Source organism: Saimiri boliviensis, chromosome 13, assembly GCF_048565385.1.
Source record: "Saimiri boliviensis isolate mSaiBol1 chromosome 13, mSaiBol1.pri, whole genome shotgun sequence".
NCBI classification, from domain to species: Eukaryota; Metazoa; Chordata; class Mammalia; order Primates; family Cebidae; genus Saimiri; species Saimiri boliviensis.
The window spans coordinates 62,939,333-62,960,129 of record NC_133461.1 but is presented as its reverse complement, the minus strand read 5'-3'; the positions used below and the strand labels follow the sequence as shown (position 1 = coordinate 62,960,129).

Here is a 20,797-nt window from a genome sequence, read left to right as displayed (position 1 = left end):
AATGCTTTGTTTTGTGCTGGATTATAAACTCTGAGGACATAGTAAGCATTCAGTTAGTATTTGTTGAATGAAAAATGAGAACTGGATGAATAGTGTCCTCATGACAATGTGGATTACTCTGTTCACCGTATTCTTAGCCCTTAGCTCATAGGTTTGCAATTGGATTTTCCTTATTGTATGATAGTTATCTCGTTCCTCCATTAAGCTCCAAGCTCTTTAAGGGCAAGAACCATATCTTATCCTTGTTTGAATAATTATCACCTAACACAGAGTGTGTCTCATAGAAGGTACTATAAGCCAAAAGGTATCGAAGACAGGTCTCAATCAATTAAAAAATTATTTTGCTAAGGTTAAGGATGTGCCCTCAGGAGGTCCTGATGACATAGGCCCTAAGTGGTCTGGGCACATTTTTTTTTTAATACATTTTAGGGAGACATGAGACATCAATCAGTATATGTAAGATGTACATTGGTTTGATCCAGAAAGGTGGGACAACCCGAAGCTGGCAGCGAGCTCCCAGGTCATAGGTAGATAAGAGACAAATGGTTGCATTTCTTTGAGTTTCTAATTAGCCTTTCCAAAGGAAGCAATCAGATATTTATTTGATTTATCTCAGTGAGCACAGGGATGACTTTGAGTTCTGTCTTTTGTACACAAAGGATTTGTTTGTGGACAAATTGTGAAGGAGGTATGAAGCTTTTTATCTTTGCAGCTATCTTATTTAGGAACAGAATGGGAAGCAGGTTTGCTGGAAGCAGTTTCCAGCTTGACATGTCCCTTTGGCTTAGTGATGTTGGGGTCCTGAGATTTCTTTTCCTTTCACAATACTTAATAAGTGTTGGTTGAACCAGTGAGTGCCTAGCTCAGATTTTTCTCCCTTTGTCTGGTCATACATGAATAAAACATTGATGATTTCCCTATTGATACAATCTCATGACTGAGTAGGACTAGAAAACACTGATGATTTCCCATTAATGCAATGTCATGATTGAGTTTGCCACATGTGAAGGTAGCATTGTAGTCCACGTTTCCACATGCACACTCTGAGCCTCGTTCTGGTCACACACTGTCTTCCAGTTTTCTCCTGCTCACCTCCAGGCCTGCCTGCACCAGCTCACATTCCCTACTTTCTCAGTGGAAAGGATCCCGAGGCCAATCCCCCTACTTGCCCGTGATCTCACCTCTCTCTCCAGCCTCACATTCCTGCTTTTTCCTGCATCTCCAGTCAACCTCTGTACCCAGCCACAGGTAAATGCCACTTACATCTTTCCAGTTAACTGAATTCAGTGGTCTTGGTTCAGTCCTCATGTTGCTTTACTTTTTAAATCAAATTTGACAGGGATATTCTCTACCTGAAAGCGTTTCCACCTGCATTCCTTCCGTTTCTCTGGCTGCCCCTTCTCACACTCCTTTATGGTTGTTTTTCCTCCACCCACATCTTAAATGCTGCAGGTCGCTAGGCTTCTCTTCCTGGCCCTACCCACCCCATGCTCTGTTCACACTCCCTGGAAATCTCATCTGCTTTAGTGCCCTGCATACTGATGGTCACTCAATCCATGGGTCTAGCCTTGAACTTTCTCCTGCAATGTCTCCAGAGGGTTCATTTTGAATCTCCATTAGATTCCTTTGGATTTCAAAGATTCAGCATCTCTGAAAAGGTACTAAGTCCACTCCTCTAGTTTTGTCTTGCTTAGTGGCAGACACATCATAAATTCAGTCTCCTAAGGTAGAAATATCAGAGTCCTCATTCTCATATCACTGATTGTCCAGTTTTGTCACGTCTCATTCAGATGGCTCTCTGCATTCTTTCCTCTCCCCTCAATTCTCACAGCAGCTATCTCAAATCAAGATCTCATCATATCATGCCTGTGTGCATCATGGTCTCCTTCCTGATATTTCTATGATCCGTCTTCCTTTCTTATTCTATACTATCATTCCTAAAACTGCCACGAGCAGTATCTTTTTTAAAAAAAATCAAAACAGCCACAAAAGTAATAGGCAGGGCAGAGGAGAAATAAGTCCAAAACTTACTGTGACATTTCTTTGCTTAAAAAGCATTCACTGGCTTCATAGTAAATATAGACTGAAGGCTGAAATTCTAAGCATGGTGTTTAATCAGATTCGTTCTTTTGCAAGAAAGAGAGATTGCTCAAGCTTGCTCAAGTAATGGGCTGTAGTGCAAAAATACATGTTGGGGGAATATGGAGACTCATGGAAATTCAGGAACAGGGTCTGTAGTCAGAATTCTGAGGCCGTCCTGTCTGTAGGGCCACCTGCAACAGGACCCTGGCCCTCATAGGGAGCAATCCTTCTTCAGGATAGCTGCATCAGAATCACCTGGAGGGCTTGCAGAAACAGATTGCCTGGCTCCACTCCCAGAGTTTTTGATTGAGTGTAGGCCCACGTTTTCAAGGATGCTCCCAAATTTGTATTTCTCACAGTTTTCTGGGTGACACTGATGCTGTGGCTTGGGCCCCACACTTTGAGAACCGTAATCCTTAAGGCATGTAACGTGGTTTGGGAAGCCTTTGATGAGCTCCTTCAGAATTAGCTGTTCCTCTACTTTGCAGGTTTCTTCACGTTATAGTAGAACAATGGTTCTCAAACTTTAACATGCATTATAATCATTTGGAGGGATTGTTTGAGTGGATTGCTGGGTCCCAACCACAGTTTCTCATTCATTAAATTTGAGGTGTGGCCCCCACATTTGCATTTTTAACAAGTTTCCAGGGATGGCCATACTTTGCCTTGGATGTGTAAACTGTTGAGTCACCAGATCTGGAACTCTGAAATCCCCTTCTTCATCACACCCTCATGCTTCCCAGCTCTTCCCTCTCCTACAGTTCTGTGGCATCTTCTTAGAAAACTGTGTTTTGTATTTTAGCTTTTCCATTCTTTCTTGTACTTTGTTGGTTGTCTTCTGACTTCCTTTGCCTCCCAGGCCAGTTGGGGCCCTTCAGGCATTTGATCTCACATTCTCATGGCTTTAGAGCCTCTCAGTCACTTGGCCATGTCCTCCTCAGCCCCCAGCTCTCCACAAACATAACTGTCTTCTCCCACTTCCGACTGCCAGGAGCTGCTGGAGAAAGTCCCTTGGTGCCAGCCGCCTCTGCTGCAGAACCACCAGTTCAGTGGAGTGGGGGTGTCAGGACTGTTCTGTATTTCTTATATTCAGTCCTAGCTGAATTTTCCTAACTCTTCCTTTCCTCGTGCTCCTGAAGGCACCGCTGTGACCTTTACTCTTAGCAGATGCCATTCTATGTCACAAAGGAGGTGAGGGTAATTGGTGGGGTGCCTTCCCATCGTCCTCCCTAGCAGCCTAAAACGCCTCTGCTTTTCATCTCATTCACCACCTGCCTTTTTATCTCGGGGTCCTCCCACTTCCTGCGTTCCTAAAGCCACAAGTCTGTTCTACCTCTCCCCCGTCTACCATCCCTCTCTTTTGAGAGCCTCCTTTTTCTCTCTCTCCTGGGGCATTTCCCTCAATGGAAGAACTGGGAAGCCCTGTCTTCTGATATGCTTAACAACAACAATCAACTAACACTTCCTTCCTCTTCTTTCCCCTGAAGCGCTTTTGTCACCTGCCCCCCAGTTCATTTGCAAACATCTCCAGTTGTTCCTTTCCTGTTTTGACCTCTGAAGCCTGACTTTTGATCTTATCCCTCTCCTGAAACCTCTGCCCCTGTGGTCCCAGTGACACGCTGGCTGTCACATCCAGCAGCTTCTCCAATCTGCATCTTAAGTGGGCGAGCAGAGCCTTTGATGGTGCGGATCTCCCTGCTTCCAGAAAACCCTTTTCCCGGAGCCTCCAGGTCTCTGTCTTCTGGAAGCCTCCTTCCCACCCTGCCTTCCTCATGCGCCCCCCAGACCTCACTCACATCGGAGGAAGCTCCTCCCCCGACCTCCGCTGTTCTTCCTCGGTATCATCCCCGTGGCTGCGTCTTTATGAAAAGCTTTGCATCGCCTTTTGTTGAATGTGTGGTTTTCATAGATCATTATTTATACTTACCATAGATTATTTCAAATAGCAAAAGTGTAACATCTCGGAAAATAACTCCGAGTTCCCTCCACATCCTGCACTCCTCCCTCCACCTGCTCGGCCTTTTCTGGTGTCTGGCAGCTTTGGGACTATTTTGGCTTCTCCCTTTGCCACCTCACCCTGTGCCTGTTGATTGTATTTCTGCATTTTCTCTCAATTTCCTTTCTACTTTTTTATTGTAAATCGACAATTTATAAATTGCATAAATTTAGTGTGTACAAAGTGATACTATAATTTATAAATGCAATGTGGAATAATTAAATAAAACTAGTTAACTGGCCATCACCTCAAATACTTAACACTTTTTTGCAGAGAGAACATTTGAAATTTACTGTCTTAACAGTTTTGAAATGTACAATACACTCCATTAACTATATTCACCATGGTGTGCAATAGAACTGAAAAAAAAAACAAAAAAACAAAAAAACAAACAAAAAAAAACCCACCAAAACAACCGCAAACCACTGCTGTGGTCTAACAGAGACTTTGGACCCTTTGACATTCATTTCCCCGTTCCCCTCAGGCCCCCTCTGGGTAACCACAGAGGGCACCGCATGCCCCCCTTTGTTTAGGGCACACCCACACAGTTGCTTGTTTGGACTATTGTGTTAGCATTCTCAGTCTCCACTGCCTGTCTTTCCATCCATTTCATCCTTACCTAGTGCTGATTCGTAAAGGGAGTTCTGATGATACCATCCACCACTCGGAAGTCTCCAGTGGTTCTCTAAACCACATGCATCAAGACCAAACCTGTGAGGCCGACTTTGAGGAACCTGCATGATCTTATCTTTGCCCCTCCAGCCCCCGCAGTGCAGCCTTTTGCTAAGTGGATCCCTGCAAGCTTTGTGCGGAACCCTTCCCAGCCTGTGGCGTTTGCAAAGGCAGCTCCTTCTTTTCAGTTTCCTGGCTTTGCCCGTGCTGCTTCTCCCTGGATTGCGTACCAAATTTCTCTTCGTCTCAAAGAAAGTTGTCCTCCGGGAAGCTTTCTGTGTTCAGAGTAAATCCTCCTTCATTTTGTTTCCAGACATATCGTTTGGGTTTCTTAACTAGTACCTATTGGCACTTGTATCTGCTTGTTTATTCATCAAAACGCTGAATCCCATCATATGTCAGGTTATGGGTGATGTTTATCTGTCTACACGCCTGTCTCCCTGACTCGAGTAAAAGCGGTGTGAGGGAGAAGCTGGGTTCTCTCAGTACCTGCTTTGCCCGGGGAGATGAGCACTAAAGGCATTTAAATTCGGTGGTGCTGAAAGGAAAAACAGCCTGACTGTGCACGTGAAAAATGCAGGGAGAGCATGGAAAGGTTCCCGCCACAGTGGCCTGGCAGAGGTACTGAAATGTGAGTCTGCAGGTGTGACCTCAGCGGGGTATTGTTCAGCAGTGATCAGTTGTTAAGATTAGGAAGACTGTATCATTTCCAGCTGGTATCACAAAAGAAGGCATTATTTATAACGGTGTGGTTGGTTGCCACTGACAGTTGTTTGTCAAATATTCTAAGACATTTCCTGACGGAGTCACATGCAGCATAACTTTTGAAATGAAATGGAAATATCGCTGTGAAGGGTTGTGCTTATGACTAATGGAATTAGGATTTTTTTTTTTTTTTTTTTTTTTTTTGAGACAGCTCTCGCTCTGTCACCCAGGCTGGAGTGCAGTGGCGCGATCGTGGCTCACTGCAACCTCCACTTCCCAGGTTCAAGCCTTTCTTCTGCTTCAGCCTCCCGAGTGGCAGGGACTATAGGCATGTCTAGCTAATTTTTGTATTTTTAATAGAGACAGGGTTTCACCATGTGGGCCTGGATGGTCTAGAACCCCTGACCTTGTGATCCACCCGGCTCACCTCCCAAAGTGTTGGGATTACAGGTGTGAGCCACCACGCTCAGCCTAAAAGGATCACTGATAAGTACTGTGCAGTTCCTAGAACTGGGTATTCTTATGGCCAAATCTTTCAGGCTTTGTCTTGCTTTGCTTCACAAATCTCATCACCTTAACACATGGTCTTCATTTTTTTCTTATGATTTTTATTTGTGTATAAACGTGTGGTTCTAATGATAATATACATATAAACTGGGCTTAATTTTTAAAAAGTAGTATGTGATCATAACCATAATTTATTTACTTCTGTTGTTGGATATTTCAATATTTTCCAACTTTGTACTGTTGTAAAGGCTACATTTACTCCTTTTGCATTTTTAGAATAAAATATTAAAGTTGAGATGAATAGATCAGTGAATTCTCCTTAATTTTGGGCTATAAATATGTATTATCAACATGATTTTCAAAAGTTTTAATCAAATTTACAAAGCCACCATCAATGAGTAACCTTTTTCATTTTCCTGCAGACTTAATTTTATGGTGATTTTAAGCTTAAAAGTTACTATTTAAATAGGCATTTCTGTTCCATTTTGACTGTGTGTGCTGTAGTGAGTCAGTAGTGGATAGAGGGGGTTTCCCGAACTAGGGATTTTGTTTACATACGGACTTTTCCAGCTGTGTGACCTGTGTGATCTCTGTGAGCCTCAGCTTCTCAGAACAATAAAATAGAGTTGTTAATCTAATATTCAATATTGTAAGTAACAAATAAAAATGTATACATTCACACATATGTGCGTGTGCGTGCACGCACACACACACCCACACACACCCACACACACCCCAATCAGTACCTGGTATATAATAGGCATATATTAAGTGACAGGTAATATTTAATCAAATGTATTTTGTTTATTATATAATGTTTGGCAGAAGGGTAATAATTGGAACACTTTGCTATAGCCAATGAATATACTGAGAAGAAATGGAATTTAGGGTTTATGAAGCTACACAAATATCTAATATTCCATAAATGAGTGCCACATCTGTAGTATGTCTGAGAAAACTGCATAAAAATTAAATTTAGTGCCTGAAGCAGTGCTGTCTCATAATTGGTTCCTTCTCTTCAGGAAACTGAGAAATGAATTCGTCAAAATAGGTATCTTTGAATTCATATTTGAGGCCCAAGGTGCTATTCTGCCTGCCTTCCTTTCCTTTAATTTATTAAACAAATATTTATGGCCAGTCATGATTGTAGCTCCAGAGAAACAAATGATGAACAATACCAAGATAGTTTACCCTCCTTTGTAGAAGTTTATATTCTACTTCCAAGTAAGCAAACTGGTTAATTCCAGCTAACGTACTTCCTGTGGGTAATGAAACAACATGGTGAGAAACCGAGGTGAGAGAATTCCTTTATAATTCAGTAACCAGGGAGGATCTGTCTACAGGCTCCGAGGTGCAAGCAAACTTGGTATTCCCTCATCTCACTTAAAGGCACTGTATTACCGAGTAATCCTCTTGCTTCACCAAAAGATATAATTCAATGAAAGTTTTTATTGTTTGATATTATGTATTCTTATTTTTGATCAATTTTAAAAGGTTCATTGGTACTTATGTGATCATAAAAGGAAGTCTTAGATATAGTTTACTTTTGGTGAAATGATAATGTGTGACAATTGGAAATATGATTAAATTGCAAAATTACATGCAATCTTTTAAAGAACACAGCTGTTGTAGAAAATGAGGTATCTGTACTTGCTTTAGAGCCAACACTGCTGTAATGTTTTTTGTAAAGCACATAATTGTAATGTAGCAGAATGCTTGTGTGGAAATTGGGATGTTGAATAGTCTTCCTGGAGCATCCTCAGGGTTTGTCAGATTTCTGCTTTCTCTCTCTGGTAGAATAAAACATCTCATGTGGCAGAAACAGTGCAAACCTTTAGGTGTTCTAATGGGTCAATGAACTGTGACCTCCTTGATGGAAATCACACCATGATGTCTCAATATTTCCAAACAATACAAGAAAATCCGCTAATGACAATTCTGGTGTCTTATTTGATGACGAAAATGCTTTAAAAAATTCTCAAGCCGGGTGCAGTGGCTCATGCCTGTAACCCCAGCGCTTTGGGAGGCCAAGGTGGGTGGATCTACTGAGGTCAAGAGTTCAAGACCAGTCTGGCCCACATGGTAAAACTCTGTCTCTCCTAAATATACAAAAATTAGCCCGGCGTGGTGGTGTGTGCCTGTAATCCCATCTACCTGGGAGGCTGAGGCAGGAGCATAGCTTGAACCTGGGAGGCGGAGGTTGCAGGGAGCCGAGATCATGCCATTGCACTCCAGCCTGGGCAACAGAGTGAGACTGGGCATCCTGCGCCCCCTCCAAAAATTCTCATACATTAGTAAGTGTATTTAGCAATAATAAGTTAGTGTTGTGACAGTGAATATTAATGTCCATGTTTTTTTGACCCTAATTTTTAGCTATAAATTGATATGAAGTTTTTCTTTATTAGCTGACTTTAAATTACTTCCTTTTGTTGTTAATGACATATCTGGAGAGCAAAAGAAATGAAATGTATATGGTTTATTTTTCATCTAATAGACAACAGATTTTATTCATTTCAGTGGAACTGAATAACATTTTCACATAACATGTTCATGTGCACTTGTCACATTAACAGGGGCTCAGAAATTATTATTATTATTATTATTTTATTTTTTTCTGAGATGGAGTTTCGCTCTTGTTGCCCAGGCTAGAGTGCAATGGCACAATTTTGGCTCACTGCAACCTCTACCTCCCAGATTCAAGCAATTCTCCGGTCTCAGCCTCCTAACTAGCTGTGATTACAGGCATGTACCACCATACCTGGCTAATTTTGCATTTTTAGTAGAGATGGGGTTTCACCATTTTGGCCAGGCTGGTCTCGAACTCCTCAGGTGATCTATCCTCTTCAGCCTCCCAAAGTGCTGTGGTTACAGGTATGAGCCACTGTACCCAGCTAGAAATTTTTAAATGACTAAAAGTTTACATGAATTGTTCCAGCACAACTTGATGGATTTTGTGTTTGTTATTCAGTCACGTTGTTGTATTGTCTCGAGAGGTTTCAAATGTTTGAGTGAGGGGTGCATCTTACCTCCTGTCATCCCTGGTGCTGATGAATCGCTGACCTTTTACCATCTGCATCTTCTTCTGGAACATTCACAGCAAGATAGATGCTAAAATTAAGACTCAATAGCACTTTCTGATGAGTATTCTCCAAGGATATGTGTGTGTGTATGGCTAAGTAATACTTGTAGATAATTTTTTAAATGTAGATTGTGTTAAATAAGGAAAGCATATTTACATCCATCTTGCCATCCATGTGTAGCCACTGTTGATATTCTGCTGTTTCTTTCTGATTGCTTTTCTACATGAATGTGTTTGATTGTGTGGACACACATATGCCTATTGCCTAGCACATAAAACGTGCTGTATAAATATGTGAATAAATGGATGTCTTAATATATGGACTAATTTGTATAATATATATGTATGTATGTATGTTATTATTTTATTTTTAACTGACAAGTAATAATTGTATATATTTATGGGGCACAGTGTGATATTTTGATATATGTTTGTGGAATGAGTACATCAAGCTAATTAACATATCTATAACCTCACATACTTACATTTTTTGTCTTGAGAATATTGAAAATCAATTCTTTTTAGCAGTTTTGAAGTATATAACATTATTAACTATAATTAACATGCTGTCCAACATATCACTAAAGCTTACACCTGCTGTCTAACTGGAAGGTTGTATCCTTTGGGCAACACCTCCCCATTCCCAATTCCTTACTCGTCCAGCCTCTGGTACCCACCTTTCGAAGCACTGCTTCGATAAGTTTGACTTTTTGGATTGCATGTCTATCAGACTGTGCAGTATTTATCTTTCTGGGCTTAACTTATTTCACTTAGCATAAGTAAGGACACAAAACAGCAGATAAGATCTAAATAGACACTGTTTGTGTCCTTAGTTTTTAAATTAACCCAGATAATTCTCAAAATATTCTATTAAATATGTAAAACATAAAAATATAGTTTTTGATAACCTCAGAATCATATAGGTATATATGGACAATAGTTTATTTAACCTCCTTCTCATATTAATACTGCTTTGCATTTTTGCTGTTACTTTGTGATGCACATTTTTACCATCAACTTTTATTAGCGCTTTGACTAATTTGTTAGTATGTAATCCTAGAGAAGGTATTACTGGGGAGTAAAGTGTAAACTTGAGACAACATTAATCTTTTTTGTCAGAATTTTTAAATTCAAAAATGATAATTTTGTTGAATTACAGAGATTAGCTATTCATCTAGAAAATTTGGAAAACAAAGCACAAAGAAAATTGGGAAGGAATTATTTATAATTCTGGCACTTAAGATGACTTCATTTAAATGTTTTTGATTTATATTTTAAGTTTAGTTTTATTTAATCCATTACACATTTACCAAAAATGATCAGTTTGTTTTCTTAACTGCTTCTTTTTCCTACTTTGTAGTGTTCATTTCGTAGTCCTTCTCTGCCTTTACCAGGCATCCCCAAACTTTTTACACAGGGGGCCAGTTCACTGTCCCTCAGACCGTTGGAGGGCTGTCACATACTGTGCTCCTCTCACTGACCACCAATGAAAGAGGTGCCCCTTCCTGAAGTGTGGCGGGGGGCCGGATAAATGGCCTCAGGGGGGCCGCATGCGGCCCACGGGCTGTAGTTTGGGGATGTAGACAGTCTGGTTTTGAAAGGACATGTCCATGTAATGTGTTTAATTACCTCCTCCTTTGTCGACCTTTACTTTGTTTCCAGTGTTTCATTTGACTTGGGATTTTAGGAAACAAAATTCTTGTGGTTTGCCCCTTGGGCTCATCTACTGGGATTGCATTAAGCAAATTCCCAGGAGAATTGCTGGTTAAACTTGTAGGAACGATTTTTTTTTCCCAAGACGGAGTCTCACTCCTTTGCCCAGGCTGGAGAGTAGTGTCGTATGATCTCAGCTCACTGCAACCTTCGCCTCTTGGGTTTAAGCGTTTATCTTCCCTCAGCCTCCTGAGTAGCTGGGATTACAGGTGCCCACCACCATATCCAGCTATTTTTGTTATTTTTAGTAGAGAGGGGATTTTACCATGTTGGCCAGGCTGGTCTCCACCTCCTGACCTCATGATCCGTTTGCCTTAGCCTCCCAAAGTGCTTGAATTATAGGTGTGAGCTACCACACCCAGCCAGGAACAATTTTTAAGCTTTGACAAATACTGCCACATTACCTTTCCACAGGTTGTGTCAATTGACATTCACAACAAAAGAAGTATGAAAGTGGAAGATTATAAAACATTTTAGATGATTCACAGTAAACTTAACTAAATCACTTTCCAGAAAGCCTGTGCCTGTTCCTCCTCTTTGAGAGGAGCAAGATGGTGCCAAATTTGAGAGTTCACTAGGCATTGACTTGAGAGTCGGGCATATTCACTAGCCTCGTCTGAAACAGGAAAAGCTGAACATGGAGTGGTTAGGCGATTTTACTAAATGTTCACAGGAAGTGAGAGAGAAGACTCTTATAAATTGCTGGGTCTTTCAATTACCGGTTTAACTAATCAGCCTGCTTCTTGAGTTTATTGTCAAGTAAGTTTTATTATTTTCCTGTCACTAATTGTTTTGAGAAAAGTCATTGTGTTTTCTCTTCCAGTCCCTTCAGCGGCTGCGCAGGGAGCATGGTCTTGGGAGTGGTACTTGAAAGAACAGAAGGCTGTCGCAGCACCTGCTGAGCTGTTTTCCAAGGTCAGCCACTGAAGGACTTGTATTTCTGCAAGGAAGCAACACTTAAGAGATTTAGTTAAAATCAAATGACTTTCCTAGATAGGCCACCAACTTATTTGAATTATTTGTAGGCTGTGCTGGAAAATGACCCCACAAACTTAATCAGAGCCTTAGTGTTTCAGAGGGGGCTGGAGCCCAGTGCTGCCACCTGCCAGCTCTGTAACCTGGGACAAGTCATTCAATTCAGTTTCCTCACCCATGAGGTGGCATAAGGCCCCTACCTTTCTCCTTGGATGGCTGGAGGACTGAAGCAGTTGTACCCGTAAAGGATGTAGGATGTAATGTGCACACTATACATGCTCAATAGGTGTTAGGTTTTATTTTTATCAGCCTGTATTACCTGCAGTTAGAGGGATCTGTTTTGATGAGTTGCTGAGAGTGGTGAGTCCAGCAGATGTTAGAGAAGACAGTAAATCCTTGAGTCCTGGCATACGTGACTAGAAAGATGAACAGAGCAGCCAGTGTAGACTTCCTTGACCATCTGCTAGCACCAGGGCCTTACAGGGGATCCTCCTTACCCAAGACACTAAATCTTCTGATAGTCTTTCTGCTCTTCTTGGTCTGAGTTTTAGATGTTTTAGGGGAAATTTATATGAAAAATTGCATCACATTTTAACCCATAGCAGGAAGCGATAACTTTTTATTTGCTTGACTTTTCATGACATCTGTTGAGTTACATCTAGTATTTGTTAGCGTGTGAAAGGGCCAGCATTTGTAATCCTGGGCATGCCAGTAGGACTGGAAGGAAGAGGTATAGCAAAGAGGAAAAGAAAGGGAAACCAAGTGCAGGCCCCTTGTGTTTAAGAAATGACGCGTGTCCTTTTGTCGTCTAGGCGGTATGCTTCATTAACAAACAGTATGAAGGCCATACCGTAGAAAATGAAAATGTCTAGGGCAGTGTTCTTAACCCATTCTTCGTACCAGGTACTTTTGTGGAGCTTTGGAAAGCACAGCATGGGTCTTCCTGAGACCTTCTAAATGAGATCTTTAGGGGCTGGGCCTGGAACCTGTGCCTTCTTTGTGAAGGTTTGGGGCCCATTACTATGGAAGATTTAGGAACTGCCTGGGAGTCAGGCTCCTGTTTCCCCATGTTGCTTTCACTTAATAAGAGTTAGGGGTTTGTTCCATCAAAAGGTGCAAGTTCATCAGGGTAAGGGGTTTTCCTTCATGTGTCCCGGCAGTGCCTGCTGTGTTGAGTGTGCTCAGATGATCAGTCACTGTTGAATGACTTCTAGGGAACCTCTTCTCACTTGTGAGTGTAAAGATCTTTGAAGGTGGTTGGCTTGGACGGGGGCAGTTTGGCGTAGCTCACAGTCACCTTGCCCTTTCTCCCACCCCTCCTGGCCCTTGCTGCAGGGCCACTGCAGATTGGGAGGGCAGAACAGAGTGGGCCAGAACAGGAGCTGCCTGAGACCTGTCAGGCACTGTGACACCCAAGGGCAGAGGTAGCGGGGTCAAAGTCCAGGATTTGAGCCAAAGAACATAGGTGAGGCTTGTGCCCCAATGGCTACTCTGGTTTGGAAGTCAGACTGTGCTGTGTCCTCAGGTCAGTTCTAGGGCAAGGGTCCTCTCTTACACCCACACAGGATTAAATCAGATATTTGGGTGTTAGGGGTGAAGTGTGGACTAATTTGCAGAACAAGGAAAGTTTTGGCTGATAGCAGCCAATTCTCTGTCCAGCTCCTGTGTTGCCCGACATCTCAGCCAGTCAGTGCATTAATGTTATTCTCAGAGCTTCTCCTCTAATACCCTTTAAGGCCCATCAGCCAGTGCAAGAACCCCTGCAGCACTGAGAATTTCTTCCTTAGATTTTTCCTCATGACCTGGTGTTAACCAAAAAAGAGATCAAGGGGGCATTTATTTATTTGTTTCTGAAATAAATCCTCATGATAGTATCGAGAACTGTGTAATCATAGGCTCTGGGTCATATAACTTTCTCCCTTGACTTTACAGAGATATGACAATAGAGGCGCTGGAAGGCAGTCAGTGGGAGGCGCACACGCTGTGAGACATAAAGACAGGAGTGGGCCCCCTTGGGAGGGTGGAGAGAGTGGGAGAGACTCTGTTGAGGGAGGTGGGTGGTGAGCAGGTGATGCACTCTTTGATGATTCTTTGGCTAAGAACACAACTTTGAAATTGGACTTGCTCAAGCTTTTGGACTCTAATGTTTGTCACCTCTGAAAGTAACAGCAAAGAATTAGTGTATGAGAAAACAGACATGTTTGACATGTTGGACTGCCTTTCTCTCCACTCATAATCTAACACTCAGGCTGTTCACGTGTTTAAGGCTCCGTGTGTGCAAAGTGCTGTGTAAGACTGGCCAAAACACTAAAGAACATGTGACATGATGTCTTAGAATCTTGCCGGCTAGTTAGGATGTGATATGCTCAAAATAACACAACAACAATCCAAGGTAGAATGTTAATTGCTCGTGGAATGCACATGTAATGAATTTACCAGGCATTCCATATGTGAGATGAGACCTCATTTGACCCTGAATGAGGAGGAAAATTAAGCTCACCAATTATTATGTCTGATTTGCCTTAATGAGTAAAGAGGACACTTGTGTTCAGGATCACAGTGTTACTCTAACTTGAATTTGTATTTTCAGATGAAATAAGCATTGTCTATAATTGAAAATAGGTTTTAATATAATCAAAAAGGCAGATGGTTCATGTCAGCTTTCCAAGAAGGGGCATCAGACTGGACTCGATTTTTATTGACATTGTGCTTTTGACTATTAATGTTCATTTTCATTGTGTAAATATTATTATAATGTTGTTCAGGTCAGCCAGCTGAGATGGAACCCTTCAGCTTTTGACACTGAAATATTGAAAATAAAAGTTAATTCTATGCTTAGAAAACCCTAAAGACTCTGCCAAAAGGCTCCTGGGACTGATAAACGACTTCAGTAAAGTTTCAGAATACAAAATCAATGTCCAAAAGTCACTAGCATTTCTATGCACCAATAATGTTCCAAGCTGAGAGAAAGTCAAGAACACAGTCCCAATTACAATAACCACACACACAGAAGAATACCTAGGAATACATTTAACCAAAAAGGTGGAAGATCTTTTCAAGGAGAACTACAAGACATGGCCAGGACTTTGGGTGCTTCCACCCCAGGAACCGGTGCCCTCTGTCAGTTCAGCCTGTCTGCCTTCGCGAGCACACTGGCATCAGTCACAGCTGAAACTCCTCTGTAGTGGTGAACTTTAATCTCACCATCTGATCTTGTCCACTGTCTTTCCAGACTTTTCTCTCCCTTATTCTCACAGCATCGGTTTTTCTTTTAAGACTTGTAGTTCCTTTGTTGCTTCCCTCCTGGCTTCATATTTTCCCTGGCCAACTCAGCCCAGTTCCTTCATGTCAGATGTCAGCCATTCTCTTGCCAGGATCTTCAGTCCCTTGCTTCCCTGGTGTCCTCTCCCCATCCATGCCCACTGCAATCCCAGCTCCTGACTGATGCATATGCACTGTCTAACTTCTCTACCTTAGGTGCCAAGCACTGCTGAGTAGGAACCATGAGGCTTTGCAGAGAGCTGGTGACCCCGCATAGGCACAGCCTGGTGTGCAGGCATTGTCTGGCTGTCCTCCTGTGTTGTTAGTCTGGGCTCTCCCTGCTGCGTAGGAAGGCACGTCTATGCTCGCAGGCGTCTTTCCTCCCACCTGAAGCCTTCATTCCCTTACTGCATGTGGTGAGACCTTCCACTGCCCCCTGCAGACCATCACTCAGCACACCTGTTCCTGCCCCTTTCCTCTGTGGTCCGGGAAGAAGTGTCCCTTCTCTCCAGCTCCTGCGCCTGTGCTCTGCAACCTTTCCATTCCTGCCTTTCTAGAGCTCTTACTTCATCAGTTATCTCACAGCCTGCCTGTAAGTTGATGTTTCTTCTCTTTTGAACATTTCCTTTCAGAATGCAAATACGCTTAGTCTGTTCCATTTGTATGAAAAAATAGTGCCCCTGGGTTCTGCATTTTCCTCCCTAACTCATCTCCTTAGTCCAGTCTGCCTGCTTGAAATTTTAGACTACATTTTCTTCTTTCTGGATTTTTCTAACCTTCTTTTCCACCTCCAGCCTCTGCAACCTGACCTTTGAGTCAGTTCATCCAGCTCTAAAGTTCATCCACCACCATCCTACCAAGACAGAATACGGCTCCTGCACCCCTCCTGCGTCTTTCTCCTGGTGTTCGCACTGCCTCACCTGGAGGGCAGGCAGACCTTAGTACATCCAGACCTTTCAGCCTTCCTCGGTGGAGCGAGCTCCTGGAGCTCCGTGTCCCTGTAAAGGGCCCTGTGCTAGGTTTCCCTGCAGCCAGCTTGCCCCGCCCTCTCCTCTTCGCACTGTGTATGTCCGGCAATCTAATCTGCTCCAGTTTTGCCTCATAATTATTCTATGGCTACTTTCACTCTGCCGCACTACTGCCTTCATTTACTGTGTGCCCTGGGTTTTTTCGACATGCATTTTTTACAGCCGTTCCTTAGGTGATGTCTCTGTCCAGGCTGGCCCCACCCTTCACCATGCCTGCATGCCTTGCAGGAGGATCTTTGTGAACTGTGGTTCCTCTGTTATCGGTTGTGTACGTACACCTCTGGCTGCTTTTTGTGCCATTCTGTGTGGTTCCCTGTGGGTGTGGTTTGTCTGTCGGTGGAACTGTGATCTCCTGGAAGCCTGACTGGGTTTCTTGCTTTCTGTTTTAGTTCCTGTCTGTCCTCCGGTTCCTGGTAGAGGTTCCTGCTGCTTGCTGGTGCTTTTACCTGCACTGCCTCAGTAAGCCCTCCACTGCTTCCCCTCACTGTATGAGGCACCTCCCTGACTCTTAGTTGATTTAACTGGAAACAGCAGATAAATATCACCTACTTCTCCGGGGTTTTCCTAAAGAGTTCCATATCGTGTGTATCAAGTGTCCAGCCTACTAGTGTCTGGCATGTAGATGACTTTCTTAAGTACAAGCGGTTCTTCAAATCACTCTTTCTCTCTTCCCTTGCTCTTCCCACTGCCTTTTCTCAGTCCTTCTTGGTGCCCTGTGTGTTCTGACCTCCTGACCACCCGTTTATTCAGAACATTAACCCAGCTTGGCCTCCGCAGACCTTATCCCTGTCAGGACTTGCCTCCCTTTGACCACAGTCCTCTCCTTTTCCCGCCTGGACTGCCCACTGCGGGGCGTGGGGGGGTTTCTGTCTCAGTCTCCCGATCTGCGCTTCAGAGTGGGTGCCCAGCGGGAAACCCACTGCCCTTGGAGCAGAATCCTTGGTGGGTCACGTTGTTCCCAGGCTCCTCTCCCCTGCCTGATGACTCACCAACTTTATTCGTGATGAAACAGAAGCAGTTCCTCATTTCATCCCTTTCTCTCTAAACAAGGCACAGTCGTGGCGTTCCCACCTCCCCCAACTTTCTTGTCCTTCTCTACCTCCTTCCCCTCTTCATAGCTATTGTTATAATCTAGTATGATTTCAGAAGGAAATACTTTATGTCCTGAAAAGGAAATTCCAGCCTTCTGCAGGATGATAGGGTTGTATTTATTTTGGTAGGGGCTGGAGGTTGTTGGAACAGGAACAGAGGCACCTTCCTGGTTTAACCTCCTAACTGTTCTAGAAACGAGACAGCCTTATTTGAACACATTCCTATTCTCTCTCTGTCTTCTTTACTTGAAATCTAAGTAAACGGAATTCACCTTACCCCAGATTTAAGTTCTTAACCCATGCCTGAGTTATATTTTAAAAAAGGAATTTTCCTCTCTATGCCTATGCATTAAATGGAATCTGAAAGACATGTATGTGTGCATTTTGTTTTTGATAAAATCTGATATTGTATTTAGCCTTGCAGGTGCAGGAAGATGCTTCTGTGGACATTCCTGTTTGTTAAAACTTGTGAAACCTGGAGATACCCAGAACCTTTCCAACCAAAAGTGTTGAGTCAGATATTTTGTGCCATGAACATGCTTACAAATTACTTGATGGTCACTGTGAATACTATCACCATTTTAATATAGATGCTTCTTAGTACTTTAACTATTAATCATAAGCCAAATTATGACCATGTGTGGCTTTTTAGTACTTTTAAAAACTGCAGTGAAATATTTTATGCATTCTGATATTCTTAGAACCAAATTATAGCCAGAGCCTATATCCTCTTTTTATTTGTCTAAACTGTTTTCCTGTCTGCCTAATTTTTTTTCCTTTTATATGTATTTTGTTGCCTCCAGTTTTAAGGTAACTTCCTTGGTATTTAACAGTATTCACAGCCGGGCGCGGTGGCTCAAGCCTGTAATCCCAGCACTTTGGGAGGCTGAGGCGGGTGGATCACGAGGTCAAGAGATCGAGACCATCCTGGTCAACATGGTGAAACCCCCATCTCTACTAAAAATACAAAAAAATTAGCTGGGCATGGTGGCACGTGCCTGTAATCCCAGCTACTCAGGAGGCTGAGGCAGGAGAATTGCCTGGACCCAAGAGGCGGAGGTTGCGGTGAGCCGAGATCGTGCCATTGCACTCCAGCCTGGGCAACAAGAGCGAAACTCCGTCTCAAAAACAAAACAAAACAAAACAAAACAAAACAAAACAAAAAGTATTCACGGGGGGGGGGGGGAAGCGTTTTTTGAAAGAATACTATGTGCATTATATTGAGATGTTCGGTTGAGGTTTAAATCGCAAGACATATCAAGACCAAAGAAGCAATTGTATTTTAAAAATAGAGTGTAGCCTTGTGACGTGAAGTCATTTAAGATGATTAATTGCTGGGGCTCTGAAGAGCAGAAAGAATTCCCATTCATGTTCATTTCCCATCGTTTCTAAAGGTCTATGTTCTGGGGTGGAATTGAATCTATCCTGATGTTGTGATTCAGATGCTTTTCCTACTCTTAGAATCTGTGTCTCTGAAATGGTGATTGAAAGTACCAGGGGTACTGGGAAATAGTTAAGCAGATCTGAAGTCTGGAACCAGACAGTCAGATCAGGGTTGCTTTTTAGTTCCTGGTGGGGGTTTGAAGCCCCTGTAACAGCTGCTTATCTGCAATTCCAGCTGGAAGCTGAATGTCAGGTTCAGAGCTCTTCAGAAGGAGGAGAAATTAAAGAGGAAAATGGTGGCATTCGGAATCAAGGGAAGATATGATTCTCGTTCAGTTAAAGGAAAAATGTATTCGATGTATCCTTGCCTTTTTTTCCTGGGAAGAGTTTAGTCATTGGGGGAAAAATATGTGAGTTTATTGTTTAGACACTAGAGTCAGAGAATTTATGGAATCAATTCAGTGATGGCCATTGAATTATCAAAGAACTTGAGAAGTCATTTAAGAAAGTTCTTTCTATGCATTTCTGTATTATGTATGGTGGGGGCTCTTTCTCTTTGTTCATAAATGATCTTTGCTGGCCAAAAGTTGCCTGGATCTGGTAGTGTTTTACCTGCTCCGGTATGTGCTTTGTTTTTGTTTCTGAGACAGTAATTCAGTCAGTGGTTTTAGGATGCACATTAAAATGTTTATTGTGCAGCCAGATTTCTTACTATCAGTAGCTTCTAGAGGAATGAGGATTTTTGCAATTGAAATTCTAGAAGAATGGATTCCCAAAAAGCCAAGAAGAACTGCATTCACTTAACTTATTAAAGTGTATTTTTGTTGAGACCTAAATTCTGTTTCTCTATTTGTAGAATGCCTCTTGCTATAATCTTGGCAGCAGTTTAGCATTCTAAGTTCAGAATTAATCTATGAAAAATGTTCAAAATAACAAGGAAGTAGTCTCTAAAATGAAAATTTAAAAATATGCAATCAGCCATCCTTCACTGCGATCTTAACTGCAGCTTTGTAGCAAGTTCTGTTTAATTATGTAGGTGGTGAATTTCCTTATCAGCCAAACAAATAGATGGCAAGAGAAAGGTGTCACTTTGAAAAAGCAGAATGTGAAGCATGCCTTGCTGCTTGGCCTGTATCCCCATGATGAACAACTGCAGTGAACTGCTGTGTTCTGCTTACTGAAGTCTTCCAAATGTGTATTATTTAGTCAGTGGATTGATTAATGACAAATCCCCTTGCAGGATAGCCATGTGGCTCTTAATCTGTTTTTGGGTCTTAGACCTCTTCGAACATTTAGTGAATGCTATTGATAATATCCTTAGGGAATTAGGATATCCTTAGGGAATAATGATATCCTTGGGGAAATGCTTATATCCATTTGCACACAAAATTTTCTATAAAATTCAGGAGGATTCTAGAATCCCAGAGAACATCATGAACCCCACCCTACTCCACTATATATTAAGGTATAGTTTGAGCAAGAATAGAAAAAGAGGCAAATGTGTATATGTGCAGCGTGTGTGTGTGTGTGTGTGTGTGTGTGTGTGTGTGTGTTTTAGTGTGTATCATATTTTAAGTTCTCTGTTTTCTGTGATTAAAACAAGAAAAAGCCGGAAGAGAATCTAACATTCTTGCTAAATGCCACTGTTAACTCAGGTAAAAATCATAACATTTCTCAAGGAAAAAGCAAGGAAGGAGTTGCATAACCTCTCATAGTCTTCCAGTATGTTGTAGTAAATAGACTTTTATGATGAAAGATGCTTTGCAAGATTCCTGAAAGAACATTGGAGCTGTCATAATGCAACAGAAAGTTGGAAGGTGCAGCGTGTGGTTGCTCATGAACTTCCCACGAAGTCTTTGAAAGTGTTGTTAGATCTATCACTATCATTATCAAAGTGAAAATTAGCATTACGGAAAATTTGAGAATTTTTTTCAAGCCTAAAATGGGGGTACCACCTTAAAATCCTCTGTCCCTTAAGTATGTGTTAAATTTGGCCACTTCCCCCATTCCCAGTCCTGCTTGCATTAGTTGAGGTCCTCATTATCACTTGCCAAGGTTGTTGCAGCTTTCTAAATATAGCAGAACGTGGCAGTTAAGTGCACAGGCCAGAGTTTGAATTTGAATTCCAGGTTTTGTACTGGCTAGTGTACATACGGAGCAATTTGTGAACACCTGTGAGCCTTAATTTCTTCATGTGTGAAATGGGGACTGTCATAGTTCCAGTACAGGGGGCTTCATTCTAAGGCTTATGTAGTTGACTTAGATGCTCTACATGGCATATGGCAGATTCTCAATTATTGGCAGA

The 20,797-nt window shown here is 42.2% G+C and overlaps 1 protein-coding gene across 4 annotated transcripts in view; it reads left to right on the top strand.

The window, feature by feature from the left end:
- The window catches only part of L3MBTL4 (L3MBTL histone methyl-lysine binding protein 4), a 456,802-nt gene that overhangs the window by 134,804 nt on the left and 301,201 nt on the right, over positions 1 to 20,797 (top strand). For all 4 annotated transcript variants that reach the window (XM_074383753.1, XM_074383752.1, XM_039463865.1 and 1 more), the window contains exon 5: positions 11,578 to 11,669. In XM_074383753.1, coding sequence (XP_074239854.1) covers positions 11,578 to 11,669 — 92 coding nt within the window. The remainder of the gene's footprint in view (positions 1 to 11,577; positions 11,670 to 20,797) is intronic.